The sequence below is a fragment of the Pristis pectinata genome, chromosome 19, assembly GCF_009764475.1.
Source record: "Pristis pectinata isolate sPriPec2 chromosome 19, sPriPec2.1.pri, whole genome shotgun sequence".
Classification (NCBI taxonomy): domain Eukaryota; kingdom Metazoa; phylum Chordata; class Chondrichthyes; order Rhinopristiformes; family Pristidae; genus Pristis; species Pristis pectinata.
This window is the reverse complement of record NC_067423.1, coordinates 27,763,471-27,786,678: the sequence shown is the minus strand read 5'-3', so window position 1 is coordinate 27,786,678 and position 23,208 is coordinate 27,763,471. Positions and strand designations below refer to the sequence as shown.

Genomic DNA, 23,208 nt, shown 5'->3' with positions numbered 1-23,208 from the left:
ATTTTGTCATTAGCAAAATTGGCCTGTGGCCAGTACACCCATGTCTAAATGATTAATGCTTAAGAAAATAAATGGTCATTGTACCGATTGTTAGTAAATGTTCCTGCACACTTCCCGTCAATCTTAAAACTATCTTTGATTATTATTATCTGTTTCCTATTACTTAACCAATTTTCTGTTCATGCTACTATAGCCCGTGTTGTTCTTTGGTCTTCAATCTTGCTGACAAACCTACTACGTAATACTTTATCAGACACCTTTTGGAAATCCATGTATATTATATCAGCCACTGTTCCCTTGTTGATCTTATGTGTTATTTCATGTTTTAAAAATCTGTCACTGATTGGATTTGGAACAACCTCCCTTTAACAAATTGACTTTCTCTAATCAACTTACATTTGTCCAAATGACTAATTTTGTTTCTAGAATTTTCCTCACCAGTAAAATTAAACTGGTCCATAGTTACTAGGTCTAATCCAGCAACTCATTTTGAGTGAAGACACAGCATTTGCAATTTTCCAGCTTGGCTTCTATCAGATGCTCATTTCCTGCTCTACTTGATTCGAGGTCTTTGGTTACCCGTGGAGCTCTGGCTTTAATTTTCGAATCCTTCTCCCTCATGGGAATGTCCCTAATCTGCAGCTGAAGCATCTCCACTTTACAGACACCTCCCTTATTGTAAAGCTTTGATTCTAAAAATCTGTTCAAAATCTGTTCTCTTCCCACTGAAATTGGACCTCCTTTGACTATTTTCCTGTTACTTAGCAAATTTTCTATGTATGCAGCCAAAGATCCTGTTATCCCTTGGAATTTAAACTTGGGCACTTTATCAAGCACCTTGGTGTCAAATCTTAAAATCTTCCTACGAGTTGCACTGGATGTTGAACTATGTTAAAGATGCTATACAAATCCAAGTTACTACTGTTCATGAGAAGACTTTTGGCTGTTGAATATTTGTGTGCTGTGCTAAATCTTGAATAAAGGTAACGTTTACATGTTGCAACATTGAATTACATTTTTTCCATATTTGTCACTTGCAAGATCAATGCAGTAGGTTAATCAAATAACCTAAGGGAGTGAGTATGTTGGTGAGAAATAAATCAGCTTTAGTTTTGCAAATATTGACAAGTATGTTAGTATTTATAAACTCCAGTGGTAGTATATTCTTTGGGGTTAACCTTTAAAATTCCAGGTGAGTTCTTAGCATGGCATAGTAAAGAGTCATAGTGACATCATTATATACTTTGATCTACAACAGCAAATAACTTGTTTCAAATTCATCTCTCCTAAATTTTAGACAAGTAATCTTTGTGTCACATATTAGTACAGCGGTACATAGGATTGTTACTTCACATGCAACTCCTCTTCCTAGAATGCCAGCTTTGATTGTGTTGATATCAAATGATAGTTTTAAGTAGTTATAGATGCTAACAGCTGGAGCATAGATATGTTGACTCCAAATTAGCCATAGATCTTGCACACATTCTTAGAAGCTTTGGAAATTCCATTAACTGGCACCTCCTGCTGACCATGCTTCTGTGGAATCTTATGACCTAATTTCAACCATCTATTCACCTCTACAACACAAAAGGCACTTGTGTCATTCAAAAAATATTGATGCTGACTTCTTTATTGTTATGCCATTTTTAGAAACCATGACCTTTTGTTTTTCTCATTTCCTGAACAGTGTGTTTCCTTTCTTGACAAGAGCTTTGTATTGATCTTGCAGGAGAAGCTATAGGAATGCAGATTTTTGTTGGATGTTTGGAAACTTGCATCTCTGTGGGCCTTTAGTACAAGTAATTGTGTGTCTCATTGCAAAACTTTGTTTTCAAGGACAACTACACATTTGCACAGCCGGGGATTCAGAAGAAAGTGAAAGCATTGCAGGAGCTTGTAAGTCGGATCGATGGTAAGTCTAATTCATTGGAATAGCAATGTGTAAGTACTGCTTGGTTTAGGGGAAAAAAACCCCTGTACAGATGTAATGACTAGTATCAAGTTGACTACTCTCCTCGACAGCTTGGTGGCCTTTTGGAAATGAAGTGCCATCCTCAATCAACTTGGAGCATTGTGCCCTTTGTAAGATCAGTGTTGTGTATCATTTAAGGAAAATTACTGGAGCATGAGTAAACTTTGTTAGTCTTTATGAATGCATTACAAACAAACTTAAAAGGCAATTTTCTTTTGTTCAAAGTGTAACGGCTGCAGAAGAAAATCAGTCTGCATTAAATTCACTGAATCTTTTAATTCTGCAGGAAGTCACGTCAACTGTTTATAGATGCCCTCTGGCATTCAGCTTTGTGCAGTTATGCATCCCAGCCCTGTTGTGAGCAATGAAATTGTTTGTGCAGTGAATCTAATTAAATATGGACTCTGTAAATTTTAAATATATTGAACAATTTAGATAATTTTGAAGGGTAATTTTAGGTTAGTGTTGCAGAGTCAGGCTGGGTGTTTGGAAATTATATTTTGTTTTTATTTTAAAAACCTATATTGCTACGATGGATCTGCCATTCCGAACAACTACAATCATTTGGGCTGTTTCTGTCAAGCTATCCGTCTTCATGCCTCCCAATCCCTCTATCACTGAGTATTTTTCATTGAAGACAATCTGGGAAAGATGGCATTATTTAAAGTCATTTAGTTATGCTCTGGATATTTTAGCTAAAGCAAAGGAGGGTGTATATGTGCAGTGAAAATGCAGTGAACAATGTTGTTCAAATATCAAAGGGATTCAAATATCTGATTTGAAAAAGCATGTGTACTTGATTAAAGTTACAGTCAAGACCCAGAAGTGTTTTGAATTCAATAAGAATGAAAAATAAATTTCTAGAGAAGATTTGTGAGGCCATGTTTAGAGATTTTTGGTGTCTAATAATAGAAAGGCCATTAACGTATAGAGTGTTTTCATTTCAATTTACTAGTATGGCATTGGGGGACAGAAAGCCGCAGCTTTGAGGACCTAAAATTATTTCAGTGATTATGAAATGGGATAAGTGATGTCATGCATTTTTCTGAACTATGAAGGGCTATGACATGGGACAAAGGTGGTAATTTCTGAATTACTACTGGAGCCATGTTCAAATTGGCATGCGGTAAATAAGGTAGGAGGATTTAATGCTGGCTTTAAGACTGGTGTGGGAGAAATAGATTTCTGTTGACGTGGTTTGACTGCATCTAGAATATTGTGTATCGGTTTGGTCTCCAAACCAAGAGAAGGATATATTTGGCAGAGTGGGATTGTAGCCAATGTTAATCACATTGATATCTGGGATGGGGTATTTTCTTATATATTGAGCAGACTGGGCCAATATTCTCATGAGTTTAGAATAATGGGAGGTGATCTCATTGAAATTTATAATTTTCTAGAAGGGCTTGACAGAATCGATGCAGAGTTGGTTTCCCTGGCTAGAATGTCTGAAAATGAGGTGTCACACTCTCAAAGTAATGGTTTTACCTTTCAAGACAGAGATGAGAAGAAATTTCTTTACCCAGAATGTAGTGAATATTTGAAATTCTCTATCCTATTGGGTATGGCTTAGTCTTTGAGTATATTCAAGACAGGTCATTAGATTTTTAGACATTAAGGGAATCGAGATATGTGATTCATGCAGGAAATAGGGGGTAAATTATTGAATTATGGAGCAGGGAGGAAGAGTTGAAGAAGGATGACTAGAGTGAGGGTAGGACCAATCAGGGATGAAAGAGGAAACGTGCGTGGAGTCAGAAGAGGTAGGGGCAGTCCTTAATGAATACTTGGCTTTAGTATTCACCAGTGAGAGGGACCTTTACGTTTGTGAAGATGGCATACAACAGGTTGACATGTGAGGGCATGTCAACATGAGGAAAGAGGATGTGCTGGAACTTTTGAAAAAACATTAGGATAGATAGTTACTGTGGCTGGACGGGATATATCCAAGGTTACTACGGGAAGAGATTGCTGTACCTTTGGCGATGAGCTTTGCATCCTCACTGGCCACAGGAGTAACCAGATGATTGGAGGATGGCAAATGTTGTTCCTTTGTTCAAGAAAGGGAGTAGGGATAACTCTGGGAATTACAGGAATGGTGGGCAAATTACTGGAGAAGATTCTTAGATGCAGGATTTATGGGCATTTGGAGAAGCATAGGCTAATTAGGGACAGTCAGCATGGCTTTATGAGGGGCAGGTCATGCCTCATGAGCCTGACTGAATTATTTGAAGGTGTGACAAAGCACATTGATGAAGGTAGAGTAGTAGATGTGGTGTACATGGATTTTAGTAAGGCATCTGATAAGGTTCCTCATGGAAGGCTCATTCAGAAAATGAGGAGACATGGGTGGTGAACGATCCAGGCCTAAAACACTCTGGCCTCAGTGACTGCCTTTCCATCTGGCAGTCAATGTTCCCGTATAGTTAGGGTGGGACCCGATTTCATTATCGGATTATATCTTGTGGACGCGACGCAATAAACAGCGAAAAGTGCAAGAAACCAAACCAAAAGGAAACTTGGCTGTGTGGATTCAGAATTGGCTCGCCCATAGAAGGCAGAGGGTGGTTGTAGGTGGAGCATATTCTGCCTGGAAGTTGGTGACCAGTAGTGTTCCACAGGGATCTGTTCTGGGACCCCTGCTCTTTGTGATTTTTTTTATTTATATAAATAAATATGACTTTGATGAGGATATGGAAGGGTGGGTTAGTAAGTTTGCTGATGATATGAAGGTTGGTTGTAGTGTGGATAGTGTAGAAGGTTGCTGTAAGTTACAACAGGACATTGATAGGATGCAGAGCTGGGTTGAGAAGTGGCAGATGGAGTTCAACCCAGAAAAGTGTGAAGTGATACACTTTGGAAGACTGAATTTGAAAGCAGAATACAAGGTTAGTGGCAGGACTCTTAGCAGTGTGGAGGAACAGAATGATCTTGGTGTCCATGTCCATAGATCCAGGTTGGTAGGGTTGTTAAGAAGGCGTATGGTGTGTTGGCCTTCATTCGTCGGGGTACTGAGTTCAAGAGCTGCGAGGTAAGTTTGCAGCTCTTTTAAACTCTGGTTAGACCACACTTGGAGTATTGTGTTCAGTTCTGGTTGCCTCATTATAGGAAGGATGTGGAAGCTTTAGAGAGGGTGCAGAGGGGATTTACCAGGATGCTGCCTGGATTGGAGAACATTTCTTATGAGGACGGGTTGAGCGAGCTAGGAGAGGAGGATGAGAGGTGATTCGATAGAGGTGTACGAGATGATAAAGAGGCATAGATTGCGTGGGCAGTCAGAGACATTTTCCCCAGGGCAAAAATGGTTGACACAATGGGGCATAATTTTTAGGTGATTGGAGGAAGGATGGTGAATACATGTATACTGGAGATGTCAGAGGTAAGTTTTTTTTTATACAGTGGTGGGTGTGTGGAACGCACTGCCAGCAGAGGTGGTGGAGGCAGATACATTAGGGACATTTAAGAGACTCTTAAATAGCCACATGAATAATAGAAAAATGGAGGGCTATGTGGGAGTGAAGGGTTAGATAGACGTGAGAGCAGGATAAAATGTTGGCATAACATTGTGGGCTGAAGGGCCTGTACCGTGCTGTAATATTCTATATTCTGTGACCCTTCTGGTTTGTTCTTTGATCCAGTAATTTATTTTTGATTTAAAGTTGTGAATTTAAAATACAATGAGGCAAGAGAAATGGAGAAGTTTCTCTTCTGAGGATTGATTATGGAAGCTTTAAATCATTTATCATTAGGACTGGTTAAGGTTGATGCCATTTGTACTTTTAAAGAAGCATTGAACAAATGTTTGAAGCACTTCAGGTGGTTATGGGAAGAGTAAGATAATTGCATTGAGTTTGGATTGCTCAAATAAAGAGTTGGGTCAAACCTAAGAGCAGAATAGGTTCCTCCCTTTCGAAGATATCTAAACACATTGATCGTGTGTTTAGCATTGTTTTTCAAAGGATTACTGATTGTTTCTCAGAGGGTATGGTAGCATGCAACCTTCGACTATCGTATTTCTATGACTGTGGATTTGTTTATTACATGTCTGATGGATTAATGTTTGCCATAAATGTGTTTTCATTATTGTGTCATTCATGTTTGGTTTTAGTGCCGTGATAAATTCTCGACGCTTTGTATCAGTGGTGCCCAATGTTGCCTTTTTACTGTGAAGATTTAATGTTACTTTGACCACAATTGATTGGAAGTATCCTTCATGGGAATCAAATATAAAAAGCACAAATATTTAATTTTAAAGATCTAGTGTATATTTATGGGAGGTTGCATATTTTCAAGAAACTTGTTAGAAAACATTGCTATAAGGAGCTGAGAAGAGATGAATATCATGTGAGATACTAGCGCTATATAATACTCACTTTGTGTACATCTTTTTGATTGGTTTAAGCATGTGCAAAATAAGTGTGGAGTTTGATACTTACAGCGTTTTAAATTGATAGAAGATATAGTGGGAATTGTGTGTACATTCTGGCATGCCAGGTAATAGCAGATGTGGATGACAAGATGATGAAGGATCTAATTGTTTGCTATCAACCAGCATGTCAACTTTGAGATTCATGTGCAGAAGCACACTTAATGCCAACATTTCTCTGCGTTTTACCATTTCACAAAAAAAGTTATTTTTTGTAATTTTCCTAAAATGTGGAGATCTGTAACCTTCCTTATCATTTTCTGCCCTCTCACTTGACCTGTCTGCATTCCTTCCAGCTTCTTTGCATTCTCTTCATGGCTAATATTCCTATGTAGCAACCACTATAATATGGATGGGAAAAATGTGTTTAGGTAAAGATCCACATGCTGTTCTTTTGAATGGTGAAGCAAGCTTAATGGCTGAATAGCCTATTCCTGCTACTTAACATTCTCAGGGGAAAAAAAGATCTCCTCTCCTAAATGAAATAGAAGGTGAACAATCCTAAATTATTCTCATTTGACTGGAACTAGATAAGAAAAGATGTAATTGAGATATTGTTATTCATGAAGGATTTTTGACAGAGCAACTAAGGAGAAAAAGTATCCATTGACAGGTAGTGCAGCAAGTAGTGAATACATGAATCTTTGTCCACCAATTACATTGGTGGATTTATATGTCCACTGAATATAAATCAGTAATTAGCAAAAGAACTCATTTTGGAGATGAGACTTTTTTTTCAAAGAACATAAGAAATAGAAGCAGGAGTAGGCCATTCAGCCCATCGAGCCTGATTTGCCATTCAAAAAGATCATGGCAGACCTTCTGCCTGAATACCCTTTTCCTGCCCTATTGTTGATTTCTGTTGATTATTGTTGATTTCTATATCTGTTGATTTCCCCCAAACTTGAAAGAGTAGAGGCCTCTCCTACTCACTGTCTTCCCCTGTGACAGACCGGATATATCTGGATTGGTGTGCTGAATTTTAGCTGCACTCCTTCTATAGCAAGAATATCTTTTTTTAGGTAAGGAGAGCAGAATTGTGTTTAGGTTTCTTTATAGAGCTCATTTTTGCTCTTTGTTTTCTATCTGCTATTCCATGTGATATATTCCAAAAATACCACATCCACTGATCCCACTCATCCACTAGCAAATTAGCAAATGGGACTAGCTTGGGTGGGCATTGTGGTCGGCATGGACCAGTTGAGCCGAAGGGCCTGTTTCCATGATGTATGGTTCTATGACTCTACCCTTACTGATATGTCCTCAAAAAACATCAAGTAGGTTAGTCAAATATGGTTTTCCTTTCCATAAATCTCTGCTGATTTTTTTTGTCATATTATTATCTAAGTGCCTTGATATCACAAATTTTTTCACAGATCTTAGAATTTTTTCCAGCTACTGATGTTAGACTAAAAGGTTGATGGTCCCTTATTTTCTCTCTTCCTTGTCAACAAGTGGCATCATACAGTGGCATGCAAAAGTTTGGGCACCCCGGTCAAAATTTCTGTTACTGTGAATAGCTAAGCAAGTAAAAGATGACCTGATTTCCAAAAGGCATGAAGTTAAAGGTGACACATTTCTTTAATATTTTAAGCAAGATTACTTTTTTATTGTCACCTTTTACAGTTTCAAAATGACAAAAAAAGGAAAAGGGCCTGAAGCAAAAGTTTGAGCACCCTGCATGGTCAGTACTTAGTAACATCCCCTTTGGCAAGTATCACAGTTTGTAATCGCTTTCTGTAGCCAGCTAAGAGTCTTTCAATTCTTGTTTGGGGGATTTTCGCCTATTCTTCCTTGCAAAAGTCTTCTAGTTCTGTGAGATTCTTGGGCCATCTTGCATGCACTGCTCTTTTGAGGTGTATCCACAGACTTTCGATGATTAAGTCGGGGGACTGTGAGGACCATGGCAAAACCTTCAGCTTGTGCCTCTTGAGGTAGTCCATTGTGGATTTTGAGGTGTGTTTAGGATCGTTATCCTGTTGTAGAAGCCATCCTCTTTTCATCTTCAACTTTTTTTTTACAGACGGTGTGATGTTTGCTTCCAGAATTTGCTGGTATTTAATTGAATTCATTCTTCCCTCTACCAGTGAAATGTTCCCCGTGCCACTGGCTGCAACACAAGCCCAAAGCATGATCAATCCACCCCCGTGCTTAACAGTTGAAGAGGTGTTCTTTTCATGAAATTCTGCACCCTTTTTTCTCCAAACATACCTTTGCTCATTGTGGCCAAAAAGTTCTATTTTAACTTCATCAGTCCACAGGACTTGTTTCCAAAATGCATCAGGCCTGTTCAGATCTTCCTTTGCAAACTTCTGATGCTGAATTTTGTGGTGAGGACGCAGGAAAGGTTTTCTTCTGATGTCCCTTCCAGGAAGGTCATATTTGTGCAGGTGTCGCTGCACAGTAGAACAGTGCACCACCACTCCAGAGTCTGCTAAATCTTCCTGAAGGTCTTCTGCAGTCAAACAGGGATTTTGATTTGCCTTTCTAGCAATCCTACGAGCAGTTCTCTCAAAGATTTTTGGTCTTCCAGACCTCAACTTGACCTCCACCGTTCCTGTTAACTGCCATTTCTTAATTACATTACGAACTGAGGAAATGGCTACCTGAAAACGCTTTGCTATCTTCTTATAGCCTTCTGCTTTGTGGGCATCATTTATTTTAATTTTCAGAGAGCTAGGCAGCTGCTTAGAGGAGCCCGTGGCTGCTGATTGTTGGGACAAAGTTTGAGGAGTCAGGGTATTTATAAAGCTTTTGAAATTTGCATCACCTGGCCTTTCCTAACGATGACTGAACAAGCCATAGCCCTAACAAGCTAATGAAGGTCTGAGACCTTGGTAAAAGTTATCTGAGAGCTCAGATCTCTTGGGGTACCAAAACTTTTGCATGGTGCTCCTTTCCTTTTTTTCGCTCTAAAATTGTCCAAAACAAAAATAATACACTAATCTTGCTTAAAATGTTGAAAAGAATGTTTCATCTTTAATTTTATGGCTTTTGGAGATCAGTTCATCTTCTACTCAACTATTCACAGTAACAGAAATTTTGACCAGGGATGCCCAAACTTTTGCATGCCACTGTATTTGCTACTCTCCAGACTTCGGGAACCATTCAAGAATCTATAGAATTTAGGAAGATGATAAGCAGCACATTTCAAGGTTCTTTGTCCTCAAATGGGTTCAGAATGTATGCAGAGTCAGAGGGAGTTGTGCCAATTCAAAAAAAACCAGCGGGATCTTCTTATTCTGCAGTCAAGGTGGGTGGATGTAAGGGAGGAGCTCTGGGAGGTGAAGAGCAAGCAAGCCTTCATCTTTGCCTTACAATCCCCCAAGATTATCTTTCGATCCGTGGAGCAGGATGAGGTGTGCTCACATTAGGATTTCAAAAAGGTTCACATGGTGAGCTCTGTGATCCACAGCCTTAAGGAAGAGAATAGCTTAGTCACATCCTTGCAGGTAGACATGTTGAGGATCTGCAAATTCTTCCATGCCGGTCTGTATGACAGAAAGGCCATGGACAGCACAGCCTCCTGGAATTTCCTGTCCTTCATCATGAAGGTCTTGGATGACAGCAAGTGGGAGAGTCTTGACCAGCTGTTGACCATGGAGGAACTGACAGGCTCCACCCATGGCCTTCAGTGGAATAAATCTCTTGGAAGTAACGACTTACCAGCTACGTTGTACTCTGCACTGTGGGACTGGGTCGGCCCAGACCTGCTAGCAGTGGACAATGCTGTACTTCTGGCTGGCAGCATTTCAGAATCCATGAGGGAGCATCATCACCCTCGTCTAGAAGCAGATGGGAGAGAAGGCGGACATTGGGAATTGGAGAGACATATCACCGTTCAATGTGGATTCCAATATTGTGTCTAAGGTCATTGCTAATTGGATCAAGTTTGTTCTGGGACAGGTAATCCACTCTGTGCTGTACCCGGCAATCTCTGACAGTTTTGCACTGCTCAGGGATACCATTGCCTACTTGTGGGATAGGGGAGTTGACACTTGGATCAGGTGAAGGTCTTTGACATCAAACATGTACATGATAGATGTGCTCTCAAAAATGGGCTTTGGAGAGGGAATTTGGAATTGTATCCAGCTGCTCTGCACAGATGTCAGTAATGCCATCCAAATCAATTGCTGGGAAACAGGTACCTTCTCCATCAGGTCTTGGTCATGTGTTGCATAGAACCCTTTGCTGAATCGCTCAAGAAGGTCACAAGCATGAGGGGATGATATCAGGTAGTGGGGGCACTCTGATCAAGCCCACTGTACGTGGAGATGTTACGATCTGCTCTGATTCATGATTGTTCTACAGACCAAGCATCTGTGAACAGTATGGGCCTTGGGCAAGTCAACCGAAGGAGCCGAGGCCGTGCTCTTCGGCAACTGGCCTGTCCGCGTCCTCCGTTGCCTTCGTCGTCACTCTGACTCCCTGAAGGTGCTGGGGATTTGGTTTATAGCGGCCGAAGCATGTAACAAAACTTGGCTGGAGTGGAAAGCTAAGGTTAAACAAAAATTGGGACTGTGGGGCGGTGTGCCCTCGCATGGCTGGGAAGAACCTGATCATCAGGTGACAGTGTGACTGTACCTGGTGCAGGATGCGTTAATTCCCTGCTCTTTCTGCTATGGCAGTCAGCCGAACATCTTCTGTTTCTTCAGGGAATCTAAGATGAAGCGAGTCCGACTGGTTGTTGATGCACAAGTCCCCAGAGAATGGGGGGATAAAGACACCCAATATTGTCCTCATCCTGATGCAACCCTGTGTGTGACTGCATCAAACTGTGCATAAACCGAAGTAAACAAACACCAATTATCACCATCTGCTGAGGTTCTTCCTGTCCTTAGTGTTGCAAAGGATGGGCCACGTCTCATTGCCTCACTATCTCCCAGTAAGTTGGACGTCGCTACACCAGCTTGTCATTCATAGGAAAAGTTCTTCAGGAAAACACCTTTGATCACAACTCCATCAGGCAGCGATCAGCATGGAACATCCTGTAGGCCTTGCAGGAGAAGACATGACGGATCCTGTGAGATATTTTTCTGAGCAGATTGTCAAAACCATTTGGCAGAATGCCTCCTCATCAGAATTCGCCAACAAATGCCAAGACCACGCGGTTGTCAGTGAGAGGAGCCCTCCCTCCCAGATCCCTCACGGTCAGCATCTCACTAGCAAAGCAAGCTGCCCTCTAGATGGCTGTGATGAGGATGAGATGGTTTTCCAACTCTTTATAGACTCTAGATTTGCAAGGAAGGTCTGGAAGCTATGCAAGGGTTCTTGTTGAGTTTCGTCCCAAGCAGCTGCTGTTTTCAGGGATGCATACTGAGACAGACATCTAGTGTTGCCGGAAAATCATCAGCTCAGTGAAAGACACACTTTGGTCTGCCCAAAACGTTGTTTGTCTTCCAGTGCAACAAGATGTCCATAAGGGAATGTTGCTGCCTGGCATGTTCCAGGCTGCAAGGAGTATGTGCTAAGGGATGCACTGAAGCTTGGTGCAGTCAACTCAAAGGCTTTGTGGGGAAGGACTACAGTCTCAGGTCCTGCTGGCACCAGACATTGAGGGGCTCAGCCCTGTGTAAGAAGCCTCTCAAACACTTGAACTGTGATTGGCAATGGTGCCTTGTACATAGAATGCGCTAATACTGCCATCTATCAACCTGATAACACTATGAATGTACAGACTGGACAATCCTGTGAATGTAAAGAAAGCCATGCACTGTTTTTTTGTATTTCTTGTATAGTTTTTTATAAAGTTAATTTTTGAAGTAAAATGAAATCTCCATCTCCTGAGGCCCTAACCTTTTCAAAACACTGGAAGGTAGGTCACCATGTCCTTGGGATTTATTAGTTTCAGGCTCATTAAGGTTTTTTAGTATATATTCTTCACAATAACTGATTTCTTTAGCTTCCTCATTTGCACTGGACTGTTCATTTGCCAGTATTTCTGAGAGTTTTTTGAGACTTTCAGGAATACAGTCGTGAAACATTTGTTTAATCCTTCTGCCATTTCCCTGTTCACATTATAAATTTTCCCAGCTGTCTCACTAGACTTTCCTTAACAAGCTAGAGTGGATGCAGAAAAGATTCATGGGAATTTGAAGAGACAACCATCATTCACCTGCCACTGTCTCGCAACTCGATTCCTATCTCCTCTCCCTTACCTCGCACATCCTGCCTGGCAATCTCTCATCCTTCACCTCAGACTCTTGTTTCACCACTCCCCTTCTCTTTATACTGGCCATCTCCCCTCTTGACTCTCAGTCCTGATACAGGGTTTTGACCTAAAACATTGACAATTCCTTTCCTCCACAGATGCTGGTTGACTTGCTGAGTTCCTCCAGCAGATTGTTGTTGTTTGTCACAAATTCTGCCTGGACTAGAGGTCCTGAGTTATAAGGAGATATTCAACAGTCTGGGACTGTTTTCCCTGGAGCAAAGGAGGCCGAGGGTCACCATGTGGAGGTTTATAAAATTATGAGAGGCATAGATGGGGTAGACAGCGAAAGTCTTTTTTTCCAGGGTAGGAGAGTCTAAAACTAGAGGGCATAGGCTTAAGGTGAGAGGGGAAAGATTTAAAACTGATTTGAGGGGCAAGGTTTTCACACAAAAAGTGGTGGGTATATGGTTTTGTGTGTGGAGATGCATTTCTCCTTAATTTACCATTTGTATTTTTTCCTCTTGCCATGTGCAAAGTTTTACAGTGGGTTGCATTAAATTTCGTTTGCTCTCTTTTGCCTACTTGCACACTTGTTAAACCCATCGATAGTTGTTTGAGTTTGGGATGTTTCATGTTTGATTCCAGTTTCTTGACACATTTCAGTCTTGGCTTCACATTCAATTGCATGGCCCCAAGACATTAAAAATTATTTCTGATCAAAGTGCTCTATGCTTTCTTCAGATGCATTGCAACACAATCATTTAAAAAGCTTTTGTTTGGATTTTTCACCCTTCCATCAGTTGAAATTTAGTGACTTGTTATTGCTTGAATGCGAAAAGAATGTTACTGTAGGTTGTTCCCACTAACAAACCTGTGTTGCATCAAAATTCTGCAAAAAAATACTAATTTTGACTGGAGTATAATTTGCCGTCTAGTAGTAGGGGTGGAGGAGGATAAAATATTAATAGTAACTAATTTACCACACTGAGTAAAGAAGTGTATCCTCTCCTGTTGAAAATCAACCAAATGGCATCTGAAAGCTTAAGCTCTTTGTAGGAATCCACATCATAGAATTGTGATGGCAGTGGCTGTAAGTTCTGAAGAGAAACACCAGAGTTCAGCCATAACTGGGTGCATCAAGTCTATGCAGGGTAAAAAAAAAATGGACCTATTAGGGTCACTCCCATTTACTAGTTTTCAATCTGTAACATTGTAATTTATGATTCTTAAGGGGCTGAATCAGGTAATTTTCAATGTGAAGAGGGATTTTGCCTCCTCCATCCTTTCATGCAGTGACTCACAAACCCCAAATGCTGTTTGGCCAGAAATACTTCTCCTCAACTCCTCTCTAAACTATGTCCACTAGTTACTGACTTCTCTTCCAAATGGGATCTTTCTTCTCACTGTCCAGACCTCACATAATTTTCTGACTTTTTTCAAGAAAATAGCCCAGCTTAATTGCTCTCTCCACAATTGTATCTCTAATTCAGCATCCCTGGCAACATTCTCATAAACCTTTCCCATTCATCCATATTGCTATCACATCTTGTTTCTCTGCATGCTACTTTAACTGTATGATCTAGTATGATCTCCCTGTTCCTATTCTATGTTCAGAATGGTGCATGCATGCCAATTTGTTTTCCTACTGTCTTCAGGGCTCTGCACATACATAACAAGATCCATCCATTCCTCCACACTTATTATTATCCAGCCATTTATCATGTATTCCAAAAGCGCAAATAAGCAGATACTGCACATCTGAAATAAAGAAAAAACATAGATGAAAGAAATGCTCAGTAGATTAGGTAACATTTTTTGAAATGATTGACAGAATTAATGCTTCAAGTGCTTTTATCAAAGCTGGAAAATGTTAGAAACCAGTTTTAAGCTTGAGAGGAACAGGGGAATGGAAAAGAAACAAAAGAGGTCTGTAATAGAGTGAGACCATGGGTGACTGAATGACACAGCTGGTTGAGGTGCCAGCTGGGACTTCTCCTTTTGCCTCTGATACTAGGGCCCAGAGTTCACATGATCTGCTACACCAACTTGATGATTCACATTTCTGGCATTCGGGTTTTTGCCTTTATGGTAATTTCAAATTTCGTTTATCTTCTTGCATCTTCCTCAGATACAACTTCTGTGATTCAGTTGTGTCAATGGAAAAGTAACTGCCTCTGGATGTGAAATTCTGTGCCATCAGTTTTGTTTTCCTTTGATAAATAGATATTTTAAAAGACTAATTCAGTTACAAATGAGTAAACTTAAAATGGTATTTTGTTTATGTATAATCTTACTTTGTGGGAGGCTAAGCACCATCTAGTGAATGAAAGTTGAAATGTTTGGATTGGTTGAATTCTGTAATCTGACACTTTCCCAGTAATGGTTGAAAGCAACTAAGCTTTTTCATCAGTACCTCAAGCAGACAGGTAACAACATTTGTTGTCAGGTATAAAAATTGACATTAACAGCCACAGGGCTATTTTCAAGTTCTATTTGTAGGCTCTTTTCAGATTATCATTTTTATTTAAGTAAAAGTAGCAAATCCTTTGAATTCAGAAATGGTTCTACTGTGTTAAATCTTAAGGGTTTGATAATTTTGCTTTTCCCTTATTACAAATCAGGGAGTGGCATTGGTTTAAGAGTAGTCATGAATACCCTAAATATTTAACTTTTGGAGTATGTTGAGTGATCTGCTAATGTTCAAATTAATTTATCATTGATTAATAGTCACTGTTTCAAATCTGTATGGCACCCTGTCTGCCACAGAATTGTTAAATTTGTATTGGTGATTTTTCTCCTGGAAAATTCTTGCATAAGCACTTCTATTTCCTACCTTTTGGTATTGCAAATTGATGAATTGATAGATTAGTTGACAAAGACTTAATACTGTAGATATCATATGGAAAATTAGACTATCAATTTTTTACATGTGCCAAAATGAAACTCTTATTCAAGAATCAAGAAGAGTGAAGAAATGTATTTCTGACCAAGATAGATCTTTGAATTAAAAAATTTGTTATTCATTCAGCTAACTTTGAAATTAAAAACAAAAAATGACATCCTCAGCAGGTCATCTAGCATCCATTGGGGAGAAATAGAGGAGAAGTTTCATGTAGAACGGTCCTTTATCAAAACTGGAAAAGTGAGAAAACAAGTATGCCTTATGTTGCAGAGAGGGAATCCCTGTGGTCAGGTGCAGATCAAAGTTCTTAAGGTAAGAATTACTTGAAAGACAGAAGAAATGAAAAGAAAGAAATTGAACCTGAAAGGCACAGCCATATCTGTGGAGAGATTTATAAAAAAGCTGGTTAACTGAGATCAAGTTCAAAATTTAAGTGAATTACTGCTTCACTTGGAAGGACTGTGGGAGTCAGTGGGTTTGCAATGGGCTCCCACAGCTATCGTGACTACCTCCTTCCACCTTGGTTCTTGTAATGACTGCGTTCCATTCTCCAAGTTTCTCTGCCTTTTGTTGTGTCTGCTCTGGTGATGTGACTTCCCACAGCAGTGCCTTCAAGGTGTATTCCTTATTCCTTAACTGTGGCTTCCACTCTACCATAGTTCAGAATCAGGTTTATTATCACTGACTTATATGTTGTGAAATTTGTTGTTTTGCTGCAGTAGTATATTGCAAAGACATAAAATTACTATAAGTTATAAAATAAATAAATGGTGCAAAAAAAAAGCAATAATGAAGTAGTGTTCATGGACCGTTCAGAAATCTGATGGCGGAGGGGAAGAAGCTGTTCCTAAATCGGTGAGTGTGTGTTTTTAGGCTCCTATACCTCCTACCTGATGGTAGTAACGAGAAGAGGGCATGTCCTGGATGACAGGACTCGCAATGCCATCTGCTCAAATTACTGCATTTTGTCCTCTTCTTTCCCCCCACCCCGCCCCCCTAGCCAGGACGACAGAGCTGGCTCTGCCTGGCTGAACATGTCCTCACCCTAAACAACTTCACTTTTGATTCCTCTCATTTTCTACAGACCAAAGATATGGGCATGGGCCCCAGCTATGCCTGCCTCTTCATTAGCTATGTTGAACAGTGTCTGTTCCAAACCTACTCCGGCCCCATTCCTCAACTCTTTCTCGACCATGTTTCTCTAGATGGGGTTTCTCTTTTCCTCACCTTCCAGCGCCACCAGCCTCCAGTTTTCTCATCATCCTCTGTTATTTCAACTGCCTTCAATGGAATTTCACCGTCTTCTCTTTCCTTTTCAACACTTCAAATGGACTGTTCCATCTGCCTCTCGCAGCTAAAATCACATATGTTATTTTTCTCTTTCTGATGAAGGAAACTTAGACTCTCTTTCTCTGCTGATGGATCTACTTAACCTAATTGATTCCAGCATTTTTTTTTGTTTTTGTTTTGGGTATTCAGTTTTTTGTTCGGCTCTGAAATTGAAATCAATTTCTCACAAAGCTTAAATAGATCTCATAGAATAATCCTTTGATTATATTGGTTGTTAGGTTAATTAGCTTCTGTAAATTACTGCTAGTGTAGGTGGGAAATCAGGAGGAGTATTAATGGGCATGTGTGAGAAAATAGGTTATAGGGAAATAACTGGGTAATGGGATTGATGGGATTTCTGGGAGCTCAATGACGGCCTCTTCATATCATTGGGAAACGTAGAAATATTCACTTTTTTTAACCAGGATTTCTACCTGTCAACCCTTTACAGCAAGTGTCAACTTGTAGTATGGTTCTACTGGTAACAACTGCTTTCCTAAACTTAAGACTAAGTGATTATTATATAGATTATAACTCTTTGTCTGTATAATGCATCTGTAATACAGTTAAACATGCCAAGGCTTTTTGTTGTGCAGTGATAAATGCTGGATAATAGAATATGACTATCACTTACATGCTTTCAGATTTTTATGAGCATGTTTTTCTTTATAGCTTTTTCCACTCTTCACTTTTCATCCCTAAAATAATTTTCTGTCTCTTTTGGTGCTAAGTGTAGTGCTGTACGTTTTTGCAACTTGTAATGAGCTATCAGAAATTGTACTGCAGATTGGGAATCCTGCTGTTTGTTATTCAATGATCATAGAGCTGATAGTTACAAATGACTTCTGTTTAAAACTGAATTCTGATTAGCTTCTCATGATGTTCAAGGAATAGAATGTTGAAGTGAAGACATGGATATATAGCAGGGAGGAAGAGTGACATTTAAAAAAATGTTAAAAACAAAATGGGGCAAAATGGTTTGCATATTGTGGGGCTGATAAATTTTCATGTTATTACAGAGTTGATGTGAATGGAGATTGCACTTTCATTGTTATATGATGTCACATAATTAAATCAGAAGTATTACTATAGGAGTCAGAAAGCAGATTGAACATTTTCGATTATTCAAAAGAATATGGCTATTGATGAGAGTTGAATGTTCCAGGTTTGCTTAAATAGAGCACTTACTAACTGTTAGGTGTTGGGTCTTTATAAATTCATTACCTCATCTGATTAATTGATGCATTGTGTTCACTGATTTTCAAAGCAATTATTAATGCACATAATTAATTAGTTTTCAGTTATGTTAAACTTCTGCTTTCATGTGTAATCATAAAGTCATTAATGGTCATTTATTGGTACATAAATATGTTCAATTAATCATTTCCTGCGTTTACTCACGAAAGGTCAGTGAATATTAAAATGTGAATCTAATTGACTTCACTTGGGAAACAAAATTCAATGAAGAGATGTTACAGATGAATTTGTTTGCTCATGGATTAAAGTTGAAGTGAAATTGATTTGTTTAGCTTAGAATGTGGTGGTGAAATCATTTTCATGTTCCAGCAATTAAGATAATGAGTATGGGTATAATCTGTTAGGCTCATTTATTACATTGCGAAAGAACAGGATGTTTCAGCACTCTAGTATTTGAAGGCTAGGATAGAAAATAAATTTTCAAAAACAAATTAATTTTCTTTATTTTTACTTGGAGGAATTGAAGTAGAAAGTACACATTTTTGCAGAACTTTTGTGATATGATTTTTGGAGAACCCCACACCCTGAGGTTGTGCTTCTTAGTCTTAAAACAACTTTGTGGATAAGAGCAGAGGCCAATATGTAAATGCTGAGTTTGGAATTCAATGAGCCTTGATTATTTACTTTTTAAGTCCAATGTCCATTTCCTTTTTCCCTATGATGGACCTGTAGGCACCAAACAAATGTTATGCAAGTAAATGAATCTCATAATGAACAAACTATTGTCAAGGTCCAAATAGGGATTGGAGTCCCACTGACTAACTAGAAAGGAATCGGAGTCCCTCTGGAATGCTTCCCTCCACAGCTCCAACTTCACGTTCCAATAGCAGCACACTTCTACTGCCTTTCCAATCTCCACGAGTCAGACGCACTTGGTGGATCACTGAATCCATCCCATTCTCACCCTGTGGAATTAATTTCCATTGCGACTGTCTTTTTCTATCCTTGTCCTTTTCTTTATTATTGGTAGCTGCAATTCTTCTGATACCCTCCAATATTTCAGCTGTTCTAAATTTTCTTGTCCTAATAATTCAGTTTTTATAATTAATGTCCTCTATAAAGGCCTGAAGATGCTTTTCTTCCTCTTTCAATTGAAACCAAGCCATCACCATTGTTCTCTGCCCAACTGAACATGTTCCCTCATTGAATAACTTCTCGACTCCACTTAAATTCCAACAAAAATTGTTGTTTGCAAAACCAGTTTGGATCCTATTATTTTCCTTTTCATAGAATATTCTGTGCTCCAGTCCTATTTAAGTCTTGTCCCTCGCGTCTTTTTCCAGTATATTGGTGCTATTTCCTTTTCTCACCTGAATTGAAACATTTCATCAACTTTAATGCTATTTTCTACCCTTTTTATCTGTACATTTTCCATTTTCAATTCCTCCTTAACCTTGTTCAACTTCTTCATCTCTTAGGTTAAGCCACTGACCTGCAATCCATTACATACCCATGGAGTTCCACAGCTACATTGGCTGCGGTTCCTCCAAACCCACCTCCTTTAAGAATTCTATTCTGTCCCAGTTTTTCTGCTTTTGTTTCAAGCACCTGTGAAGGTCAAATTGCATACCAGTGTTTCTAATGCATGTTTTCTTTCCCCTCAAAAGAGGATTCATTGACAATGGCAGGCCTTCCAACCATTTCTGTTTTGTTTCATGAAATTCTGCTTTCATCTTTTCCTTTTCCTTCTGGAAATGTGCCAGGATTCCTTTGTGCTCATCTTCCACCAGTGGGTAAGTTTATCCACATTTAATGGATCAACCTCCAGTATTTCCCATTTTTCCACCATGATGCCACTATCAAACACATTGTCCTGTCACCTTTCAGCAGTTTATTGGGTCTCCTTCCCAATCATCCTCTCCACCCCTTCTCCATCTTGTTGCAGCACTTTTCTGTGTAAACACAGGACATGCAGCACATGCCCTTTATACCACTTCATGTACGGGAGTTAAACATTATTTTCAGATTTTACTTTCAATGTAGTGTACTATTTCACTGCAAACAACATAATCCCTTATGCTTGGGGAAAACAAAATGCAGATTGTACGTGCCCTCTTTGGAATTTGTTGTTTGGTCTGCATATAATAAACCTGCATTAACAGTCATCTATTAATTTAATTCTCCAACCTCTTCCCTGTGATTTCTTCCTCCTCAGCAATCTATATTGTTTTGAAGAAGGTAAAGAAGATTAATAAATAACCTTAGATCTTGTTGAGTCATAGAATCATACCGCATGGATTTAATCCATCACATGTGCATCAACCACCAAGCACCCATTTACAATAATCCCTTTTTATCCCCCTCTTGCATCTCCCTGAACTCTGCCATTCCCCAACCCTCTGATTTTCCTGCTACCCACCTATACATGGGGAAATTTACAACAGCTAATTAACAGAAGAACTAGCATATCTTTGGCATGTGAGATGTGTGAGGAAAAAGGAGCCCCTGGAGAAAACACCACATGGATTGGTTTGCTGGGATGGTTTGGGCCAAAGAGCCTTTTTCTGTGCTGTATGACTCAATGGAGAACATTTGCACTTGGATAGAAAAAATTTAAAAAAGCAGAATATTTTTTAAATGGTCAAAGATTGGGAAATGTTGACCTTTTGAAGTGATTTGGGTACTCCTGTAATGAACTACAGAAAGAAAATATGTAGATGCTCCTGGCAATTAGGAAAGCAAATAGTATATTTGCCTTTCATATGAAGCGGGTGTACATTGTAAAGAAGCCTTAAGCAATCATCTTGTTGAGATCAATCCTAGAGGCTCATGAACAGCTTTGATCCTCTTACTTGAGGAAAGATGTCGAGGATGTGCAAAAAAGATTTAGTGAATTGATTCCTAAGGTGAGGCTATCGTCCTTTGAAGAAAGATTGAGGTAAGGACAGGAGCTTGGACAGATAATATTTGATTGAATGAGAGAGAATTGAATGGAATAAAATTCTTCTTGGGTTCAATGGGGTAGATGCTTGATGGATAATTCACATGGCTGGTGGTCTAGAGTTAGGAATCATCATCTCAGGATAAGGTGTTGGCTTTTTAGGACTTGAGATGATAAATTTGTTCATAAAGTTACGGATCTTTAGCATTCTAATCCTGGACGGCTGTGAATACAAGGCTATCAGTACGTTTGTAACAGATCAATTGATTCATAATTTTTAAGATGTCTATAAAGTTACTGCTCTGATTTTAGAGTCATAGAGCACTACAGCACAGAAACAAGCACTTCAGCCCATCTAGTCCATGCAGCCTGGTTTTCTGCCTAGTCCTGTCTACCTGCACCTGGACCATAGCCCTCCATACCTCTCCCATCCATGCACCTATCCAAACTTCTCTTAAACGTTACAATTGAACCCGCATCCACCACTTCTGCTGGCAGCTCATTCCACGCTCACACCACCCTCTGAGTGAAGTAGTTCTCCCTCAGATTCCCCTTAAATATTTCAACCTAAACCTATGACCTCTAGTTCTATTCTTACCCAACCTGAGGGGAAAAAGCCTGCATTCATTCACCCAATCTATACCCTTCATAATTTTGTATATTTCTATAAGATCATTCCCTGGAGCACAGGAGAATGAGGGGAGATGTCCAAACCTATTCAACCTATCCCTGTAACTCTGCTCCCAAGTCCCAGCACATCTGTGTAAATTTTGTCTGCACTCCTTCAAGCTTATTGATATCTTTCCTGTAGGTAGTTGACCAGAACTGCACACAATACTCTACAACTTCAGCATAACATCCCAACTGCTGTACTCAGTGCCCTGATTTATGAAGGCTGAAGTTCCAAAAGCTCCCTTTACAACCCTATTTACCTGCGATGCCACTTTCAAGGAATTATGAATCTGTATTCCCAGGTCCCTTTGTTCTACCACACCTCAGTGCCCTACCATTCATTGTGTAAGTCTTATCCTGGTGTGTCCTCCCAAAGTGCATCACCTCACACTTGTCTACATTAAATTCCATCTGCCATTTTTCAGCCCATTTTCCCAGTTGGTCCAGATCACTTTGCAAGCTTTGATAGTCTTCCTGGCTGTCCCCCATGCCCCCAGTCTTGGTGTCATCCACAAATTTGCTGATCCAGTTTACCACATTATCATCTAAATCATTAATATAGATGATACACAACAATGGACCGAGCACCGATCCCAGCAGCACACCACTAGTCACAGGCCTCCAATCAGAGAGACAATCATCTTCTACCACTCTCTAGCTTCTCCCACTAAGCCAACATTGAATCTAATTGACTACTTCAACCTGAATGCCAAGCGACTTAACCTTCTGGACCAGCCTCCCACACAGAGCTTTGCCAAAGGCCTTGCTAAAGTCCACGTAGACGACGTCCACCGCCTTCCCTTTATCAACTTTTCTGGTAACCTCCTCGGAAAAACCCTACTAGATTGGTTAGACATGACCTGCCACACACAAAACCATGATGACAGTCCCTAATCAGACCCTGTTTATCCAAATATTTATGTATCCTCTCCCTCAGAATACCTTCCAATAATTTACCCATGATTGACATCAGGCTCACCGGCCTGTAATTTCCCAGCTCATTCTTAGTGGTTTTCTTGAACAATGGAATAACATTAGCTATCCTCCAGTCCTCCGGCACCTCGCCCATGGCTAAGGATGTTTTAACTACCTCTGCCAGGGGACACCTCGTCAGGCCCTGGGGAGTTATCCACCCTAATTCACCTCAAGACAGCAAGCACCTCCTCTTCTGTAATCCGGATATGGTCCATGACCTCACTTTTTTTTTTCAGTTCTATAGACTCTGTGTCTGTCTCCTGAGTAAATACAGATGCAAAACGTCCAGTTAAAATCTCCCCCATCTCTTTCGGCTCCATGCATGGATGACCACACTGATCTTCAAGAGGACCAATTTTGTCCCTTTTGCTCTTTATAGCTATAGAAACATTTGTCATTCTCTTTCACCCTGTCTGCCAGAGCAATCTCATGTCCTATTAGCCCTCTGATTTCTGTCAAAACTGTTCTCTTACATTTCTTGTACTCCTTAAGCACCTCATTTGATCCTAACTGCCTATACCTGATATGCACCACCTTTTTCTTTACCAGGGCCTCAATATCCCTCGATAACCAAGGTTCCCTAAACCTGTTAGTCTTGCATTTTATCCTAAAAGGGACATCCAGATTCTGTACACTCAAT

At 39.8% G+C, this 23,208-nt stretch overlaps 1 protein-coding gene across 5 annotated transcripts in view; it reads left to right on the top strand.

The window, feature by feature from the left end:
- The window catches only part of tbc1d22a (TBC1 domain family, member 22a), a 243,135-nt gene that overhangs the window by 117,299 nt on the left and 102,628 nt on the right, over window positions 1–23,208 (top strand). For all 5 annotated transcript variants that reach the window (XM_052034185.1, XM_052034181.1, XM_052034180.1 and 2 more), the window contains one exon: window positions 1,837–1,912. In XM_052034185.1, the coding sequence (XP_051890145.1) occupies window positions 1,837–1,912 (76 nt within the window). The remainder of the gene's footprint in view (window positions 1–1,836; window positions 1,913–23,208) is intronic.